The sequence below is a fragment of the Miniopterus natalensis genome, chromosome 16 (genome assembly GCF_054644295.1).
Source record: "Miniopterus natalensis isolate mMinNat1 chromosome 16, mMinNat1.hap1, whole genome shotgun sequence".
In the NCBI taxonomy this organism is placed as follows: Eukaryota; Metazoa; Chordata; class Mammalia; order Chiroptera; family Miniopteridae; genus Miniopterus; species Miniopterus natalensis.
The window spans coordinates 41,933,751-41,950,900 of record NC_142096.1 but is presented as its reverse complement, the minus strand read 5'-3'; the positions used below and the strand labels follow the sequence as shown (position 1 = coordinate 41,950,900).

Sequence of the window (17,150 nt, the reverse complement as noted above, 5' to 3'; positions counted from 1 at the left end):
GCTGGACCAGCCCCTTTTCTGTGTGTGGGGGGTGCTCCTAGGCTGCAGGAGAGGCAGGCGGGCTCTGCCCCTCCCTTCTCAGCTGTGGTTGGCTGGTCGCACCAGGTCCGCCCCTCAAACAGTCTGTGCAGACGCCAATCCCAGCCTTTGTTAGTCTGTCCTGCAGTACACGCTGGGAAGGTGGGAGCCAGTTCTATGATCAGAATAAAAAAGCACAAAGCAACACCCAGGCAGAGAGTCTGCCCTGCAGGGTCCCGCCACCCGTGCGCCAAGGCACCCAGCCGGAGGGGACCCAAAGTCAGCTCCACGCAGCTCCCCGCACCGCTGGTCTCAGCAAAGCTGGGGCAACTTCACACGCCACCCTTCACACGGCTCCCCTCAGGGTTGGTCACAAATCCCAGCCTCTCTGCCCCAGGAGCTCAGGGCAGGAGGACACCCTCAGGGCTGGCCACAGATCCCAGACTCTAGGCACCGGGAGCTCAGGGCAGGAGGGCACCTCCCCTCCCCCACGTCACACAGATTCAGTGCCTTCTGGGGCTCAACACAGTGCCTTACAGGGAGGCAGAGGGTCCCTGTGTGCGGCTGCTCAGCGCAGTCCTCTGGTCCCTTACCACTGGGGTGCCACGCCCTTCCTATGGTCAGCACCCTGAGCATTAGACGTGGGTTGTGGCTGCCACTAGAAGCTTTGTTTTGCTAGGAAGACTCCATCTGCCATCAGAGGCTTTGTTTCCTAGGAAGTCGCAGGCTCACTGCTACCCTGGGTCCCTCTGCTCTCTGTGTGGGGCACTTCTTCCCCTCTCCTTTGCTCCGGGTGTGAGATCCCCGCTTTTGGAGGCCGGTCCGCACTCCCGAGGGGAGGGAGCTTTGCAGTCTCCAAGCCTCCAGGCTCGGAGCCCAGCACAGGCTTCAGGGGGGACTCCCCCTTTCTGCGCCCCCCCCTTTACCTGACCCTGTGATGTTTCTTCAGTGCTCCCCACTCGCACTCCATCCACTCAGGTATGTTTCTCTGGTTTTTCCAAGCTGGCTACATAGTATTTTAGGAGTAGTTCGAGTCTGTCGCTGGGAGCTGGGGTGTTCTGTTGCTTCTCACATTGCCGCCATCTTCCCTCCTCCACTTTTTTTTTTAAAATCCTCACCCGAGGATATTTTTTCCATTGCTTTTCAGAGAGCATGGAAGGGAGAGATAGAGAAAGAGAGAGAGAAACATCAATGTGAGAGAGACATACTGACTTTTTCCCTCCCACATGCACCTGACTAGGTCGGGGATCTAGCCTGCAACCGAGGTATGTGCCCTTGGCTGGAATCGAACCTGGGACCCTTCAGTCCAAGGGCTGATGCTCTAACCACTGAGCCAAACTGGCTAGGGTTGCTTTTTTTTTCCAGAATGATGACTTGGTCACTTTGCTAAATGCACTTGTTTAAATTTCACTTAGATTCCATAGGGTTTTCTACGGTCACTTTTTTTGTGTGTGAATAATTGTGTGTATGTCTTTTATTTTTTTTCTTGCCTTATTGCATGGGGTAGCATATCTGTTACAATGTTGAGAAGTCCGGAACTGACATCTGCATTGTTTCCAGTCATGGAGCAGCTCCTTGAGGCCAGGGAATGTGTCTCGTTCACCATCAAGTGTAGTGCCTGGTACTTATCAAAATGAATTGATGATTTATAGATGCACTGGAGGGATATTACTGGATGATACATTTCCACGCTTTATGTTTTTTCTTTTTTGTTTACATTCCCATTTGGTAAAACAACAAAACCAAACAAATATAGAAAAAATAACAATCAGGGCTAATATCAAGATAGACTTGTTCAAGCACTCATAGTGCTTTCCATTTCAAGGTTGTTTTATGAAGAAATATTTTTATTGATTTTTAGAGAGAGAGGAAGGATGAGGGAGAGAGAGAGAACATGAATGTGAGAGTGAAAGATCAATCAGCTGCCTCCTGCACACCTTCCACCAAGGATCGAGCCTGGTATGTGCCCTGACCAGGAATTGAACCGCAACCTTTTGGTGCACAGGTCAGTGCTCAACCAACTTAGCCACACTGGCCAGGGCTCAAGGTTGTTTTATGTTAATTACGCTTTTAGCCTGTCTCCACCATTCTCTGGAGTTTTATAAAAGCCATTTCACTCTGTCAGTCCTGGAGCTGGCCTGTTAGTGGCTGTACCAAGGCTAATTTGGAACCCACCGTGAAGTTGTGGATCTGGCTGTGCTTATTCATGTTGTCTGTCCCTTGTTCTAGGGGCTCCTCACGAGTGGAGTGGAGTTTGAATCTCTTCCTGCTGCACTTTCCCTTCCGGCTGAGTCTGGTCTTTACCCAGTGACGCTCGTTGGGGTCCCCCAGACGACGGGAACAATTACTGTGAATGGTAAGGGAAAGTTCTACCTGATTCCCATCTGATAGGACAGCCGCTCTGTTGTCCTGCCTCACTGAGGCCTGTCACCTGTCAGCTGGCATTCTAATCCCAACCACTGGGTATTGTTTCATTTAGTTACACAGTGAGTGTTTTTTATAATGCTTCTCTCAACATTTCAAAAGCCATTAAAGCTTTGCTTGAACAATTTCAAGTGCCTATGTAATCCATGGAGTTTTGTTTGTTTTTTTTGCACGAAAGTTTGCTAATCTTACATTGTAGTTCGTGTACATATGCAGCAGATTTGCCATCTCACGTCGCAGTGATAATGACAATAGTTGGCTCTTGAGCTTTCATCTCAACAGAAGATTTTGAATCATTTTTCAAATACTTAAGTCACATTGTATCCTGGAAAGGAATATTGGCTCTCATTGTCGCTTTAGAGATAAAACCACTTGAAAGGCACATTAGTAAGGGGATGAGATAGAATTATTAAGTTGTGCAGAGATTTCCAGTTTACAGAGACTCTCATATGCACACTTTCATTTGGGCGCAGTTAGCCGTGTGAGGTAGGAATGCAGGTGCCACCATCCCCTCTACTCTCCATGAGGAAACTGAGGGTCTTCGGGGTTGAGTGCAGGAGCTATGGGTGAGACTGGCAGGTAATGGGCCTGAATCTCAACTCGGGTCTTCAGAGAGGGACCCCACTCTCTTATCACTACTGGGGGCTGCCTTCGGTGTGGGCATGAGACTGGAAGCCGGTCCTGGCTGTGTGAAGCTTTTCCTCTTGTTTCCTAGGGTACCATACCACCGTCTTTGGCGTCTTTAGCGACTGTTTGCTGGACAACCTGCCGGGAGTAAAGACCAGCGGCTCCACAGTCGAAGTCATTCCTGCGCTGCCCAGGCTCCAGATCAGCACGTCTCTGCCCAGGTAGATGCACGGGGAGCGCAGGTGTTGGCTTTCAACAACAAATGGCACCAAAGCAGATCTTTTAGTTCATATTTCTCAGTGGCACCAGGAGTTGGAGTTTATCTCTGACTTTCCAACCAGAATATGGGTGAGGGCTTTGTTCAGGATAACAGAGAGCAACGTGCTTTGTTGCAGAGAATTGGAGCAGTTTTGAAGTGTTTCTTACCAAGAGCAGAACAAAGTGTGAATTTAGCCTCTGGAATCATAATTTTTATGAAATATAGTGAGGGTTTTAGGAAATTTAAGAAAAACTGTTATCTTTTAAAAAATAGCATTGTAAAAAATAAAAAATAGCATTATAGGAAAGCATAAAAAGAAAGTGAAATACATCTCAGGTGTCTCAGAGGCAGTTCCTCTTAATGTTGCTGGTGTTTCCTTTCCTTCATGGGTATAGCCATTCTTTCTTTTTAAATACAGGGGTGGGCAAAAGTAGGTTAAATTATCAGCATCATTACCTAAAAGATGAATCCGTAAGTAAGGATACAAGATAACAACAACAATAATACTGACAAGACATAATACAAATAAATAATACAATAATTAATAATAATACAAGAATAAATTCTGTGTTTCGTGGACTCACAACTGCACACCTACTTTTACCCACCCTGTAGATGTTAGAATAGTTGAGATTATACTTTATTATAAGTAGTGTTGTAGATTACTTTTTGCATAACCATGTAACATAAGCTAAAATTTTTATTTCAATAGCTTCATAAAATACATTTAAAAAAAGTGTCTCAGAACCACATCACTGTTCATTTCCTTACTCTTCTAATTTGGGATTTTCTCAATTTTTGCTCTTATGGAGAAGTCTTTAATATTTATTCTTTTGGCTGTTTTTATAAAATGTATCTTAGTATTTCCTGAAGTGTCTTAAAAGCTCCTTCACATACGTCATGGGCACTGTGCTAGACACTGGGGCCACAGGAATGAACCCATCAGCCCTGGTCCTTGCCCGGCAGTTCCAGTGCAGTGGGGAGACTGACAGGGAGCCAGCAATCCCAGTGCGCTGTTGTCAGGACTCTGATGGGGCTGGGGGAGAGTCCTTCCAGGAGATGACATGTGTGACGCGAGAGGTTAGCAGGGTAAAGTGTGCAGGTGTGCAGGAGGGGGTGAGAGGAGCATCACATGATTGGGGAATAAAATGAAAAGCAGAAAAAATGAATTCAGGAGGGATCCCAGAGCTAATTGTAAGAGCTAAAAGTATAAAACTCTTAAAAGAAAATTTTTGTGATCTTGGGTTAGGCAAAGAGTTCTTTGATTGACATCAAAAGCAAATCCTCTGCCCCAGCCTGGAACCAGAGGCCCCTGGGCCGAGTGTGACTGGCTTCGTAAGCCTGACTTGTTGAAACGTCGGCTCTTCCCTTGCACAGCAGAGGTGCGAGACCAGCCCTGTCTGGAACATTCTTTTCTGCACTTTAGACCAGATAGTATGGGGATTCAAGCTCTCTGTGGCACATATAAACACCACTTGGATCTGCCCTGATCCCCTGTGGTGATCTATCCTCCTGTTCCTGGTAGCTGGGCACTGAATTCGATATTTAACGCCAAGGTTCCCTAGTTCCTATTTCTGAAATTCCTAAGTGTGGTGATATGCATAACTCTAAAATGCCATTGGTTTTCTTTTCTTCTTTGTTTATAAGATGTATTATTATTATTACTATTATCTTAGATCTGCACATTCCCTGCAACCTGCCTCTGGTGATGAAATATCTACGAATGTGTCTGTCCAGCTTTACAATGGAGAAACTCAGCAACTTGTCATCAAGTTGGAAAATATCGGAATGGAGCCCTTGGAGAAACTGGAAGTCACCTCCAAAATTCTCACCACCAAAGGTGGGTGTTTTAAGCAGGTTTGACCTCAGCAAAACACTTCTTTTATCCTCACTTGAGGAGTGAGGGTATTTTTTCATTGATTTTCAGAGAGTGGAAGGGAAGGGCTAAGGGGAATGAGAAGGAGAGAGAGAGAAACATCAATGTGAGAGAGACACATTGATTGGCTGCCTCCCTCACGGGCCCCAACTGTGGGGAACGAACCTGCAACCCAGGTACATGCGCTTGACCAGGAATTGAACCCGGGACCCTTCTTCTGGTGGGCAGGCCGAGACTTTAACCACTGAACACACCTGCCAGGGCAAGAACCATGTTTTAATACAGTGTTTAGAGAATTTAAAAGCTTTTCCCACTTTTACTTGATGCCATCATGAAACTGGCGTTCTAATTACACGTGAGGAGCGCACACAGGGACATAACGGAGCAAAGAATGCACCCTTGTATCCCGTGCGCTTTGTATTTGTAGACCCCCAGGAAAAGTATTCTTGAGTGAATGAATGCAGAGGATATTAGCAGGCTCAGAAGCATTCCCACCTGGGACCACCCCCTAACCCGCAAGCCAGCATCTTCTAAGTGGATTCAGCAGGTAGAGCCTGTGTGTCCCTCTGAGAAGCAGGCGCTCTGCCTCTTGGGTCAGAGGCACAGGCAGCTTGTGGTCAGAAGACCCGTGCTGAAATTTGGCTTCATCATTCACTAGCTGTTTTTGCCTTTTGTGCCTGTTTCCTCCTGGGAAAATAGGGGAGGTAGTGTTTACCATGTAGTTTTTCCAAGAATTCATTGAGGGAGCGTATGGTGGAACACCTGGTACATACAGCAGGGTTAGTGAGTGGCGTTGACCATGGGGCCTTGTTGTAAAGGAGGAGGGAAAGGTGTGAAGGGTGGTGAAGAGAAATAAAAGCATGTCATCTAATAGTTAGAGAAATTATCCTGGCCAGCGAGACCAGACAGAGAAAGACAAATGAGGGAAAGCAAGCCAGCAGGACCAGAGGGTGTTTTCCTGCCTTGAGGGCAGAGTGAGGTGAGCCAGACAAGTGGTGGTGGTGGCAGGGAGGGAGCTTGATGGGTCTTGTTGTGCCCAGGAAAGGAGGTACTGTGCATCTGTGCATACCTCCCTGGCAGGGGGCTCCCTCCTCACGATAGTGACGTCATAATGGGAAAACCAGGGGAACCATTTAAGGGGCAGAGCCACAGGTCATCTGGTTAGGTTAGTTCTACCTGGAGGGAAGGTCCAGGGATGAGTTTAGGAGAATGTGTTGTGCGAAAATTAAGTCATGAAATAAGGATTGTGTAAGAAACGGTTAATCTGAGCTTGTCCCACTGGGGAGAATTTCTGGCATCTTACTGATTTGGGGGGAAATAAAGCATGTGTCTGAAGCTTCATCGGGAAGTCCTGACTCTCAGCTTTGGTGCTGTTACCCTGAACCACAAGACGAGAACTTCAACCCATCACACATAGCACGGGATGGCTGTTTTCAAAACAACACGCTTGCAAGTGAAGAATTGGAGCTGTCATTCTTTTCAGATTCTCATCCCAAGCTGTAGTGCATTTACATGTGGAATTGAATTAATGGAAAGGAACCATCTGCTTCCAAAATATTCAAAGGGAATAATCCCTGTCACCTAGATTGTACGGTACCCCAAGCTGTCAGTGTTAATAAATGATCTAATATATATGAGAAGACAGGAAAAAGTCTTACACTGAGAATATGAGTGAGGGTTGTGTGTTTGAGAAGGGGGGAGGCAGTGAGACTGAGTATGAACCTATCACGGATGATGGGAAACACCCTTTCTTGTTTTAGCATCACTGTTATTTAAACCCACTGTGTTAGCTTCTGTCAGGGTCCCCAAAATGTCTCCACCATGAAACTTTTCCATATGGAATGAAAAGCTCTCTTCCCTGGTTCCATGTGATTTCCTTTGTACTGCTGTTAGAGTTATTTTGTATCTCAGTAGTAATAATAGCTTTTGTTAGCACCAGGTGAATGGCACTTCAGGTCGTTTATCTCATGAAGTAATCACAACACCCCTAAGAGGTCTTTTTGAGGGTGGTGGTGGCCTGCTCATTTCACTGCTGCGTGCCCAGTGTCTAGAAACTAAGAATAGTGCTTGTCAAAATAGTAGGCGCTCAGTAAGTACAGCACTAGTCCCCCCCTGGGTTGTCATGAGGCTAACATTGTTAATGCAGAGCATGGGAAGCTCCTGGGACCATTCTGAGCGCCAACATACCCAGTCCACGCTTGCTTTAAGAAGACCGAGTATTCGTAGCGCAGTCCAGCTGCAGACAGTGTGCATGCTGGGGCCTGGCTGTGGGCGGGCCTGCCTGTGGGCCCCACGTCTTTTCCTCTCCCTTCCTGATGTTGGGAAGCAGCCAGTGTCCTGTCATCTGCCTCCCAGGTATCTGGGCACATCCTCACTCCCCTCTGAATAATCCCCTTTTCTTTAGATAGAGAAAAGTTTCTCATTTTGTTTTCTTTTCTCCACCCTCCTGTCTTGTTCTGATTCCTAGTCTTACAAACTCATTTTAAAAATCCTTTTGCATTTTAAGCATACAGTAAGGATCAGTGATACTAATCATCAAACAGGCCTGTGTGGGCCTTCTAAGGCGTCTAAACTGTTGTTGAGGCTCTTTGGGGTGAGTGGGTCCCCTTGATCACAGCGCCTGATCTGGGGATAAGCATTTCTGATCCACCCATCAAGACAGCGGTGGCCCACCGATGTCACACAGTCATTCAAATTCCAATCCGTTTGTTGGCGCATCTTTATTTGTAGGTTGTTAGAGGTGCACACTCCGCCTTTGCTTAAGTAGTCACAGGTTTCATGGTAACAGAGCCCAATGAAGAAGAGTCATTGTACTTGCTTTTGAACAAATCTAAGGTCCGTGGGAGCCTGAGTGTGTGCACAGACACAAGCATGCACACACCCCTTCATTCCTTCATCTCCTAGCTTTGGTTCTGGACAAAAAGCAAGGACTCTGTGTTGGTATAATTAAAAAGTCCTAGTGTTTGGTTGGGGCTTGCCGTGTGGGGAGGGCAGCTGGATTTTGCACAGTGCTCTCTCTGCCTTCCTGTCCACCATCGAGTCCTCTCCTTGCTCGTCTGCCTGTCCTGTGCCCACCAGTTCTTCACCCTCCTGCTCAGCTCTTCAGCAAGCCTTTATTGGGCACCTGCTCTGTTAGCTACGGTGTTGGGCAGTGGGGGCACCAGCGGAACTGCTCCAAGCCCCTGCCCTCCAGGGTGCAGAACATGCTTCTACTGTCTTTGTCCACCGGCCGTGTTTGGACACACTTGTGTGGATTCGAAACTGTGCTAACTCCCAGGTATCCCACATGCATCTCAGAGTCTCTTCATCAGGCACCTGCCCCCTCCTGAAGCTGCCCCCCTTCCAGTAGGACTAATGATGCCACTCCAGCTATGCATCGCCTTGCTAATAACTCCATCACAGTGACTCATTTCACTGGGCTTTGTGTTACTTGAGAATCAGGCATTTATGTCACATTTGTGTAGCAGGCATGACATGAACCCTGTCCTGGAGGAGCTCCCAGTTAGTGTGGGAGTCGAGCATGGTCATGGGCTTGGCCGGGATTCCAGCTGCTCAGCCTGTGTTACTTGTGCTACCTCTGAGTAATGCTGTGAATGGATTCACCAGAGTGCCTCCTGGGAAGACATTGACATTCATGAATGCTCCCTTCTGCTTGTGGTTGCAGTGGCTTCTTGTACAGTTCAGCGCTTGACACAGTTCTAGGGTCCAGCTGGAGTTTACAAAACAGGCTCTTCCTAAGACCAACGGAATGTGTTTTAACCAACACTGTGACTTGGCATGTTCAGCTCATTGGCAGCGTGGGTGGGAAGTAAATGAGCCAGACAGGGAGGGCGGCCACTGGGCTGGCCCTGCGAGCGGGGAACTTCCCGTGCTAGGAAGTGGTAGTGCTGGCCCCGCACTTGGGGTTTGTGACCCTGAAGCTCACGTGCTTGGCGACTGCACCTCAGTCTTACCATCTCCTTTCAAGGTACTGCGTCTCGTCCCCTGAGTGACGGGTCCTTGTGCACACTGCACTCTGGCCGCAGCGCTGGGAGGGCTAGCGGTTTCTGCTAAGTGGCGAGAGGCAGGATGTGTAGTGGGGATCGGGGTGCTGCTGGTCGGCCCAACTCTTGCTTCTCGTACTCACTGTTGGACTGTTGGACTTTGGTAAGTTCTCCAGACTCGGAGCTTTGGTTGCCGCTTTTACACACAGGGAAATATAGTCCTAGTGTGCGGGCAAAAGTGGTACTTCATAGACGGTTATGCCAATGAATGCTTTCAACCAAGGCCTCTAGCAGAGGACTGTGTCTGTGCTCCCAGGCCCACCCTCTCCTCCCTCGGGGCCGCACGGAGGGGAGGGGAGAGGCAACACTTACCTGAGTAATTTGGACGAGATTTTCCTGAACCTGGGCACCTTTCAGGCATTTGAACACCTGCCAATTTGTGTGGCTGCAGCAGATCTAACCCACAGCTTTGGAGCTGTTTCTCCAGTTTGCAGAATTGAGTTTGGGACACGACAGCAATCGCTGTCCTTGATCAATTCATATTACTGCCTGGCCTTGATACAGGGCGCCATGAGCAGCAGCTGCATTGGCTCAGAGCTCCACTCAGTCACTCCGGTGGGCCACTGTCCTCAGCAGGCTCAGACTTGCAGACCCAATGCACAGGGTGTCTCTCCTAGTACCCTGTAGAGGGTGAACTCAGAGTGAGCTGTTAGCACGTATGTGTGTGAGAACTTAGACACAGAGTGAGCTATTAGTGTGTACGTGTGTTTGTGTGTGTGTGAGAACTCAGACACAGAATGAGCTGTTAGCGTGTGTATGTGTGTATGTGTGAAAACTCAGACACAGAGTGAGCTGTTAGCCTGTGTGTGTGTGAACTCAGACTCAGAGTGAGCTGTTAGCCTGTGTGTATGAGAACTCAGACTCAGAGTGAGCTGTTAGCCTGTGTCTGTGTGAGAACTCAGGCACAGAGTGAGCTGTTAGCCTGCGTGTGTGTGTGTGTGTGTGTGTGTGTGTGTGTGTGTGTGTGAGAACTCAGACACAGAGTGAGCTATAGCACATGTGTGTCTATTTATATTTATGAACTTGTGCTATGTATACTCATTGTTGAAAGTTCAGAAAATACAAAGCAACTTGAAATCATCCAGGACCCCACTACACAAAGACAAGCAGTGCCAGCATATAGATGTGCTTTCCTTTGTTTTCTGTGTGAAGTTTCATGCAGTTGAAATTCTGTTGTACATTTATTTGGTATTCTGCTTTCTGCATGTAACTTCTTTTTCCATCTGTTCTATATCTAAATCTGAAGCGATGTCTTGGATATTTGTCTGTTCTGTCTCATGTGCTTGCCGAGTGCTCTCCGACTGCCAGGGCTGTTAGTCATTGCATGCTGATGCAACCAGCACGGCTGTGCCCTTCCAAGAGCTGAATTGGGTCCCACAGTCCATGAAAATCATTTGCTCCTCATGCTGGCTGGTGCAGGGGTGCTGTGGTTACCCTGCCATGATGAGGAAATTGGGTTCAGAGTTGGAGGAGTAACTAACACTGGTGGGGTGCTTATTCTAAGTACTTTACTTTCATTAACTCATGAGTAAACTGAGGCACATGGCCATTCGGTAACTTACCTAAGGCATCTGAACTAGCACGATACCCTGCCTCTCAAGGTGGTGGTGAGCTTCAAAGGCAAGCTCTAGTCCCTGCCCCCACTTGTTGATTGTTGGGTGGAAGTGTGAGCAGCTCGAGGCAGGAGGTGTGTGTCAGGGCCCAGAGGAGCAAGGTGGGAAGGGAAAGGCATCCTTGGAAGGGTGCCCTGGAGTTGGGCCAAAGAACTGGGGCACAGGGGTGAGGGCAGGCAGGGGAGGAGGGACTGACGAAGGGTGAGACCAGACTGCCCTTCCCAAGGCATTTCCGTATGCCAGCCCATGCACGCTGGTTCAGCTGGACGCGCCTGCCAGCCCTCCCCTGGCTCCTGTCCCAGCATCGCATTGGGAAGGATCTTGGTGAGTGGCTGGCTCCTGGTGTCCGGTTCAGAAATGGCCTGGAGGCACTTTGGGGAGGAGTGGCCTTTGCAGACCTCAGTATCTTCACTGGTGTCAGGCTTTCATAGAAGGGTGGCCATTGAAGGGTGTTAGCTTGCACAGCAGTATCCCTGGGCTTTGGGACCTGCCTTCCTAGCAAGCAGAGCCCAGATGTTTTTCTACTATACGTGGATCAGTTTCCTTTCAGTGTGATATGACATAGGAAATATTGGTTGTGGAGAAATTTAGTTGAGCTCTTAGTTTATCAGAACAAAGAGGGCATTGATTTTGTCAGTGAAGGGAAGCCACTAGTGGTTGCAAAGGTGACTTGGGTCCAAGCTCGCTCAGTCCCCCACCTCCTCTTCATGCCTTGCTCGTACACACAGGTGATGGCCTCCCGACACCCAGGATTCTGGAATTTTCTGGGTACATTGATCTATCACATCTGAAATGGTTTGCATTTTTCTTGGCTTTTTGAGAATGCATCAGAATTTCCTAGGGGATTGGTGAGCCTCTTACTGCATGAGTTACGTCGTCATCATGGCATTGTTGTCATTGCAGAAAAATTGTACGGTGACTTCTTGAGCTGGAAACTAGAAGAAGCCCTTGCTCAGTTTCCTCTACAGCCTGGCAAGGTGGCCACGTTCACTGTTAACATCAAAGTGAAGCTGGACTTTTCCTGCCAGGAGAATCTCCTCCAAGACCTCAGCGATGGTAAGCTCTTCCCAGGGTTAATCAGCACACTGTGGTCCCCAGATGCGCTGCAGCCCCAGTGTACCTGCTGCCTGTGGCTCCCTCTTTGCAACTTGCTTGTCACTTATTAACTCAAGCTGCTTGAGACTCCTGGGTGCTCAGTTACCCAAGCGAGTTACCATGTTTATCTGAGAGCTATAAAGTGTTTCTCAGTTAAACGAGTTCTTCATTCACTTCCTTTACTGTTTTGTGCTCATTTGCCTGGACGTCATCCTGAATCGGTGGAATGAGGGAATGATTGCATTTTTCCCAGCATACCTGCTGTGATGCAATTAGTGGTGATGATAAAGTTCCCCTTCAAAGTCTGGTGATTTCTTTGAGGCATCGGAGTCTGGAGAAAATGAGAATTTATACTTAGGAATAGCTGATTGTGGATAAGATCTCATGGGTTAATCATGTCAAATTATGAAATGTACATTCAGACATTCATTTGGAGGCATTGTGGGGTGTATTAGTTAACTCAGGCTGCTGTAACAAAAGACCACAGATAGCATGGCTTTACAACAGAAATTTATTTCTCACAGTTTTGGAGGCTGGAAGTCTTAGAGCAGGGGCCAGCATGGTTGGTTTCTGATGAGGGCCCTTCTCCTGGCTTGCAGATGCCTCTGACCTCACTGTGTCCTCACATGGCAGAGAGAGAGCTCTGGTGTCTCTTGTAAGGACACCAGCCATGTGGGATTAGGGCCTCATCCTTATGACCCCATTTTACCACAGGCCTTGCAAGGGAGCATCAGGCACAGAGGCTTGACCATCAGTAATGAAGGGGGTTATACCTTCAGAGGCTAGATCTCTCTCTCTCTCTGAGAACTGAGTGCTGCCAGCCAACCAGTCTCTCCCAGCCATTCCTGTGTGCTTAGGAAGTGATACCGTCAAGTTGAACTTGAGAGACTAGGTTAGTTATGGTTTTTGTTTTCTATGTTAGGAACTATGGTCTTGACTCTTCCCCGCTGTGAGGGTGTCTCCAGCCCTCCTGGCCACCTTGTCCCAGGAGCACACCCAGCCCAGCCTGCCCCAGGGCTTTTGCACTTGCACTTCTACTTGGATTGCTGTCCCCCACAGTTCTGCAGGACTCACACCTGATTATTTGGGTGTCCTTTCAGATGTCTCCCCAGTGGAGATCCACCCTCCCTCCCCTGCCATCCTCGTTGTGTCACCGCCATTACTCACTCCACAGCACGTGTTCTCTGGAAGTGTCCTGTTGGTTTTCTTCCTGTCCGTCTGCCCTCATCCTGTAGATTATAAATTTCAGGGCAACAAGGACCCCATCTGTCTTACTCTGCCTGTATTCACATCATCTAGACCACGACGGAGAAGAGCAGTTATGCATTGAATGGATGAGTGGGTGAGTGTCCCTTCCCCTCTCCTCCTCCCAGTGTGAACTCATGGACACTAGTTACCCCTCAGGCCCCACCTCCTAGTGGGGGTTAGGGCTACAAACACAATTCTTAAGATTTGCTCTTTCGTACTCACTGTAGTGTTTAAATAACCATCACAGGGCTCCTTGAATAATACTGATACTTAAAAAATTTTATATTATTAACAAAGGTAGGAAAACAAGCTTACTGTTGGACCCATTAGAAACTGAAAGTGTCAAGTAGATTTAATGTCATACTTTAAACAATATCAGGTGCAGTGGTATTTCTTCCTGTTTGTAACCTGCTTTGTACCACTGGCCTGCATTTTCCCATAAGGAGACAGGCTTACAGAGGTTCTGACTTTTCTTTTTCCCAAGAAGGGAGTTTGGCGACAACATGGTGGCTGACACCTGACAGGGGATGGGGAGGACCTGATGTCTCAGGGGGCAGGTCTTGGAAATAGAATTCCAGGCAATTATCAGATGTGAGAGGGTGTAAGAAGTGAAGGGAGGTGACCTTGACTCCTGCTGCTGACCACCTGTGGCATGTCATTCCCGAGAAACAGAATGGAGGGCCACAAGGTGGAACCTTCACTCTTTTTGGTTTGTTTTCGTGGCTATTTGCGTTGTGCTGTTCAGAGATATTTTCTGATGTTGTATTTCTGCCTTTTCTCACAGAGCCCTGGAGCATGGTCTCTGCCCTTCTAAGCTGGAAGTAAAATTGCACTGTGGGATTCGTGGTCTGGGTATCCCTTCTCCTCTCTTTTAAAACAAAACCAAATCACAAAAAGCTGCAATGATGATTACCAAGTGGTTTGTGAATAAAAGGCTGGGCTCATTTCTGGTCAGACAGTATGTATATGCAAAAGAACATGGCTGTTGTTAATTAGAAGTCCTCTTCATTGGTTGTGATTCATAGACATGCTGGCTGCTTGCTTACATAGCAAGTCATAGAATTCAGGACTCAGAATCTTAACTATCCACAACCAAGGCAAGTTATAGAGAGGAAAACAGTGGCCCTGAGGCCCACAGGACCCTTGCAGAGTCTGGCCCGTGGACGATGTGTTGTCATGTAGTCCAGTCTGAGGAATTGGGAGGCCTGCGGGGTCAGCCCCTATTTGGAGAGAGCTGGTCACTCAGTGGCTCATTCGTGGCACCTTGGAACTGGGAGATGACTCATTGATGGCTCTCTGTCTGACAGCTTCAGAAGCCTTCCACTGTGGACCACTTGTGGCCCAACCTGTTTTCCAGGTGTGGACTCACATTAACCGTGGTTGCTGAAATCAGATGCCACTTTGTAAACTTCTAGCACTAAATACAGCTGTCACCACACCAGGACCCTAGACCCCATGTGGGTTGTAGACAGATGGAGACGATTAATAGTGACTGAGCATTGTCAGGTCTGGAGCAGCCACTTATTAGCATTATTTCTGTTTAATCTTCCCAAAAACTCTATAAAGTAGACCATTTTATCAAATGATTCCCATTTTGTAAAGACAGGTTCAAGGACTAATGCTACCTACAATCCCGACTCGTAGCCTGAATTAAAAAAAGACATTTTTGGGACCTTAGTGTCATGAATAGGGCAGGAGAGAAGTGGGTTCTTTAGCACCATCCACACACTGAGGAAGTGGGTGCTCACTCACAGGCCATCACTTTTCCTCAGGAGAAACCAGGGGGAGGTCCCTGGCCCCCAGCTGGCTGCCTTCGGGGAGGAGTGGTGCCCGTGAAGTCACACTGTTGCTCGCCCCTCTCCAGTGCACTGAATCTCGGATTTGCTGGCCCCAGCCGTGTGCTGGAACTTCTCCCAGAGAAGAGTGGGCTAGCCACTTACTTATTTTTCTGGCCACAGCCGTTCACTCAGAAGTGCAGGAGGGAGACCAGGGCTCATTCTGGACTGTTCCTTTCTTCTCTCTGCGCATGTTCTACCAGTTCCCCCGCTACGTTCGTCTGTTCTTTCTTTCTGAACATCTTTAACTGAACCATCACGAGAGCCTGGAGACCCCTCTCCCTGTCACTGCCTTGAGTCCCTCTTCTAGGACGCTTTCTGTTTCTCTTCAAAAGCAGGTATGCTTCTCGCTGGTGCATGGGGCGCTCTAACTGTGGTCCCCGCCTCCTTCCATGTTTCAGCCTTGTTCTTGCTTCCGGACCCTTGCGCCTCCTTCCTGCCATTCTGACGTGCACGCCTTTGTGCATTTTTAGACTGTCCTCTCCACCTGGGTGGCCCCTCCTTCCTCCTCTTGCTGACCCCACTTTAGTCACTTCTTCCTTGAAGGCCTTACGGCCCTCCCTGGGTGTTCTCTCATGGCCTGTGTGTTCCCTGGCACTTTTGAATGCTGCTAGTCTCTCCCATACCATTTCACGTTACTTCTGTTTCCAATCTAAGGCAAAATCAGGTCATTTTATTGTGCTTCACAACTCTTGTGATTCTTAACAAATTGCAGGGAAGACCTTCCACTAGCACACAGATCACAACTCCCTTTATTGGGATCCTGTGGTCTGGAACTGGACCTGCAATACCTGTGACATCAAGCTGAGTGGCCCTGACCCTGAGTGTGGGGACGGGAGTGCTGTCTGGGCTGATGATCAGGTACAGGTTTCTGGGTGCTGGGCCCTTGACTGGAGCCTGACCAAAGGGTGAGCTCCACCTCAGCAGGTGGAGAGGGAGGCGGCAGGAGTCAGGAGAGAGAGAGGCTCTGGGGAGGAATGACAGTTTCGGACAGACTGTGGGAGGCTTGACCCTCCATAGGTGTCATCTGGCTTCTATTGGAAGGTGCTGGTGAGACCGTGAGAGCGTTGAGGAAGATGAGAGGGCAGGTTGCAGGGCTTGCCTGGGTGTGGTAGGTGACAGGTGCAATAGTTTAAGCAGGAGGTGTGGGGGCCACAGGGGCCATGGGGGCCGAGGGTCACAAGATCTTGGGCAGGAGGGAGGCAGGTGGGCTGCAGGTCGCTGCTGGAGGACTTCTGTGCTCGCAGCACAGAGTTCAGTAGCTGGCCCAGCACGGTCGCGAATTCCTGTTATAATTTATTCTGTCCCCGTGGAAAATGCATTTCTCCTCACCTGCACTGTCTCTTGTTTATTAAGCTGAAGACAAACTGCCTGTGGAAAGTTGGAATCACTCCAGCTCTTTGTCCAGAGCTGGAGCCTTATGTGAAAAACAAACCGCACTCACCTTTGGCGGTTTACTGTAATTTGCTTCTTCAGACTTTAATAATAACGGATGCTTCAGCTTCTCACTGGGGCCAGGAATTGATTTTTTTGGGAGCTGCCACTGTAGGCTATACCACATTCCCTTCATAACTTGTCCCTTTCCTGTCACTGTTCTCTGAGATTGTCTCTGTCCTGTCTGCTGCTCTCCTGGAAAAGAAACACTAACTTTTGGAAATCTCAGTCTTTTTTTTATTTTTAAAAATATTTCTTTATTGATTTCAGAGAGAGGAAGGGAGAGGGAGAGAGAGAGAAACATCAATGATGAGAGACTCATTGATTGGCTGCCTCCTGCACGCCCCCCACTGGGGATCGAGCCCACAACCCGAACATGTGCCCTGACCGAGAATCAAGCCCCGACCTCCTGGATCACAGGCCGCCGCTCAACACTGGCCCGGCTGGGAATCCCAGTCTCAGAAAGAGTGACTTACTGAATTTCACAGGCGGTAGGAAGCTCAAGGCCATGCTGTGTGATCTTTTTAGTTCCTAGACACCCGAGGCAGTCTGGGACATTGTGAAACAGGTTTTTCCTGAGGGCAGAGAGGCTGGGGGGGTGGTGGAGAGAGACAACACTTTTACTGGATGCTCACCAAGTCCATCCAGGCCTGTTGTCAGGCACCTCCTAGGTTCTAG

At 48.5% G+C, this 17,150-nt stretch overlaps 1 protein-coding gene across 1 annotated transcript in view; it reads left to right on the top strand.

Annotated features, from left to right (window-relative positions):
• LOC107533202 (trafficking protein particle complex subunit 9) overlaps positions 1–17,150 on the top strand; it is a 99,946-nt gene that overhangs the window by 72,884 nt on the left and 9,912 nt on the right. The window contains exons 13-16 of the mRNA XM_087825194.1: positions 2,248–2,374; positions 3,158–3,290; positions 5,005–5,168; positions 11,764–11,916. Of these exons, the coding sequence (XP_087681320.1) occupies positions 2,248–2,374; positions 3,158–3,290; positions 5,005–5,168; positions 11,764–11,916 (577 nt within the window). The remainder of the gene's footprint in view (positions 1–2,247; positions 2,375–3,157; positions 3,291–5,004; positions 5,169–11,763; positions 11,917–17,150) is intronic.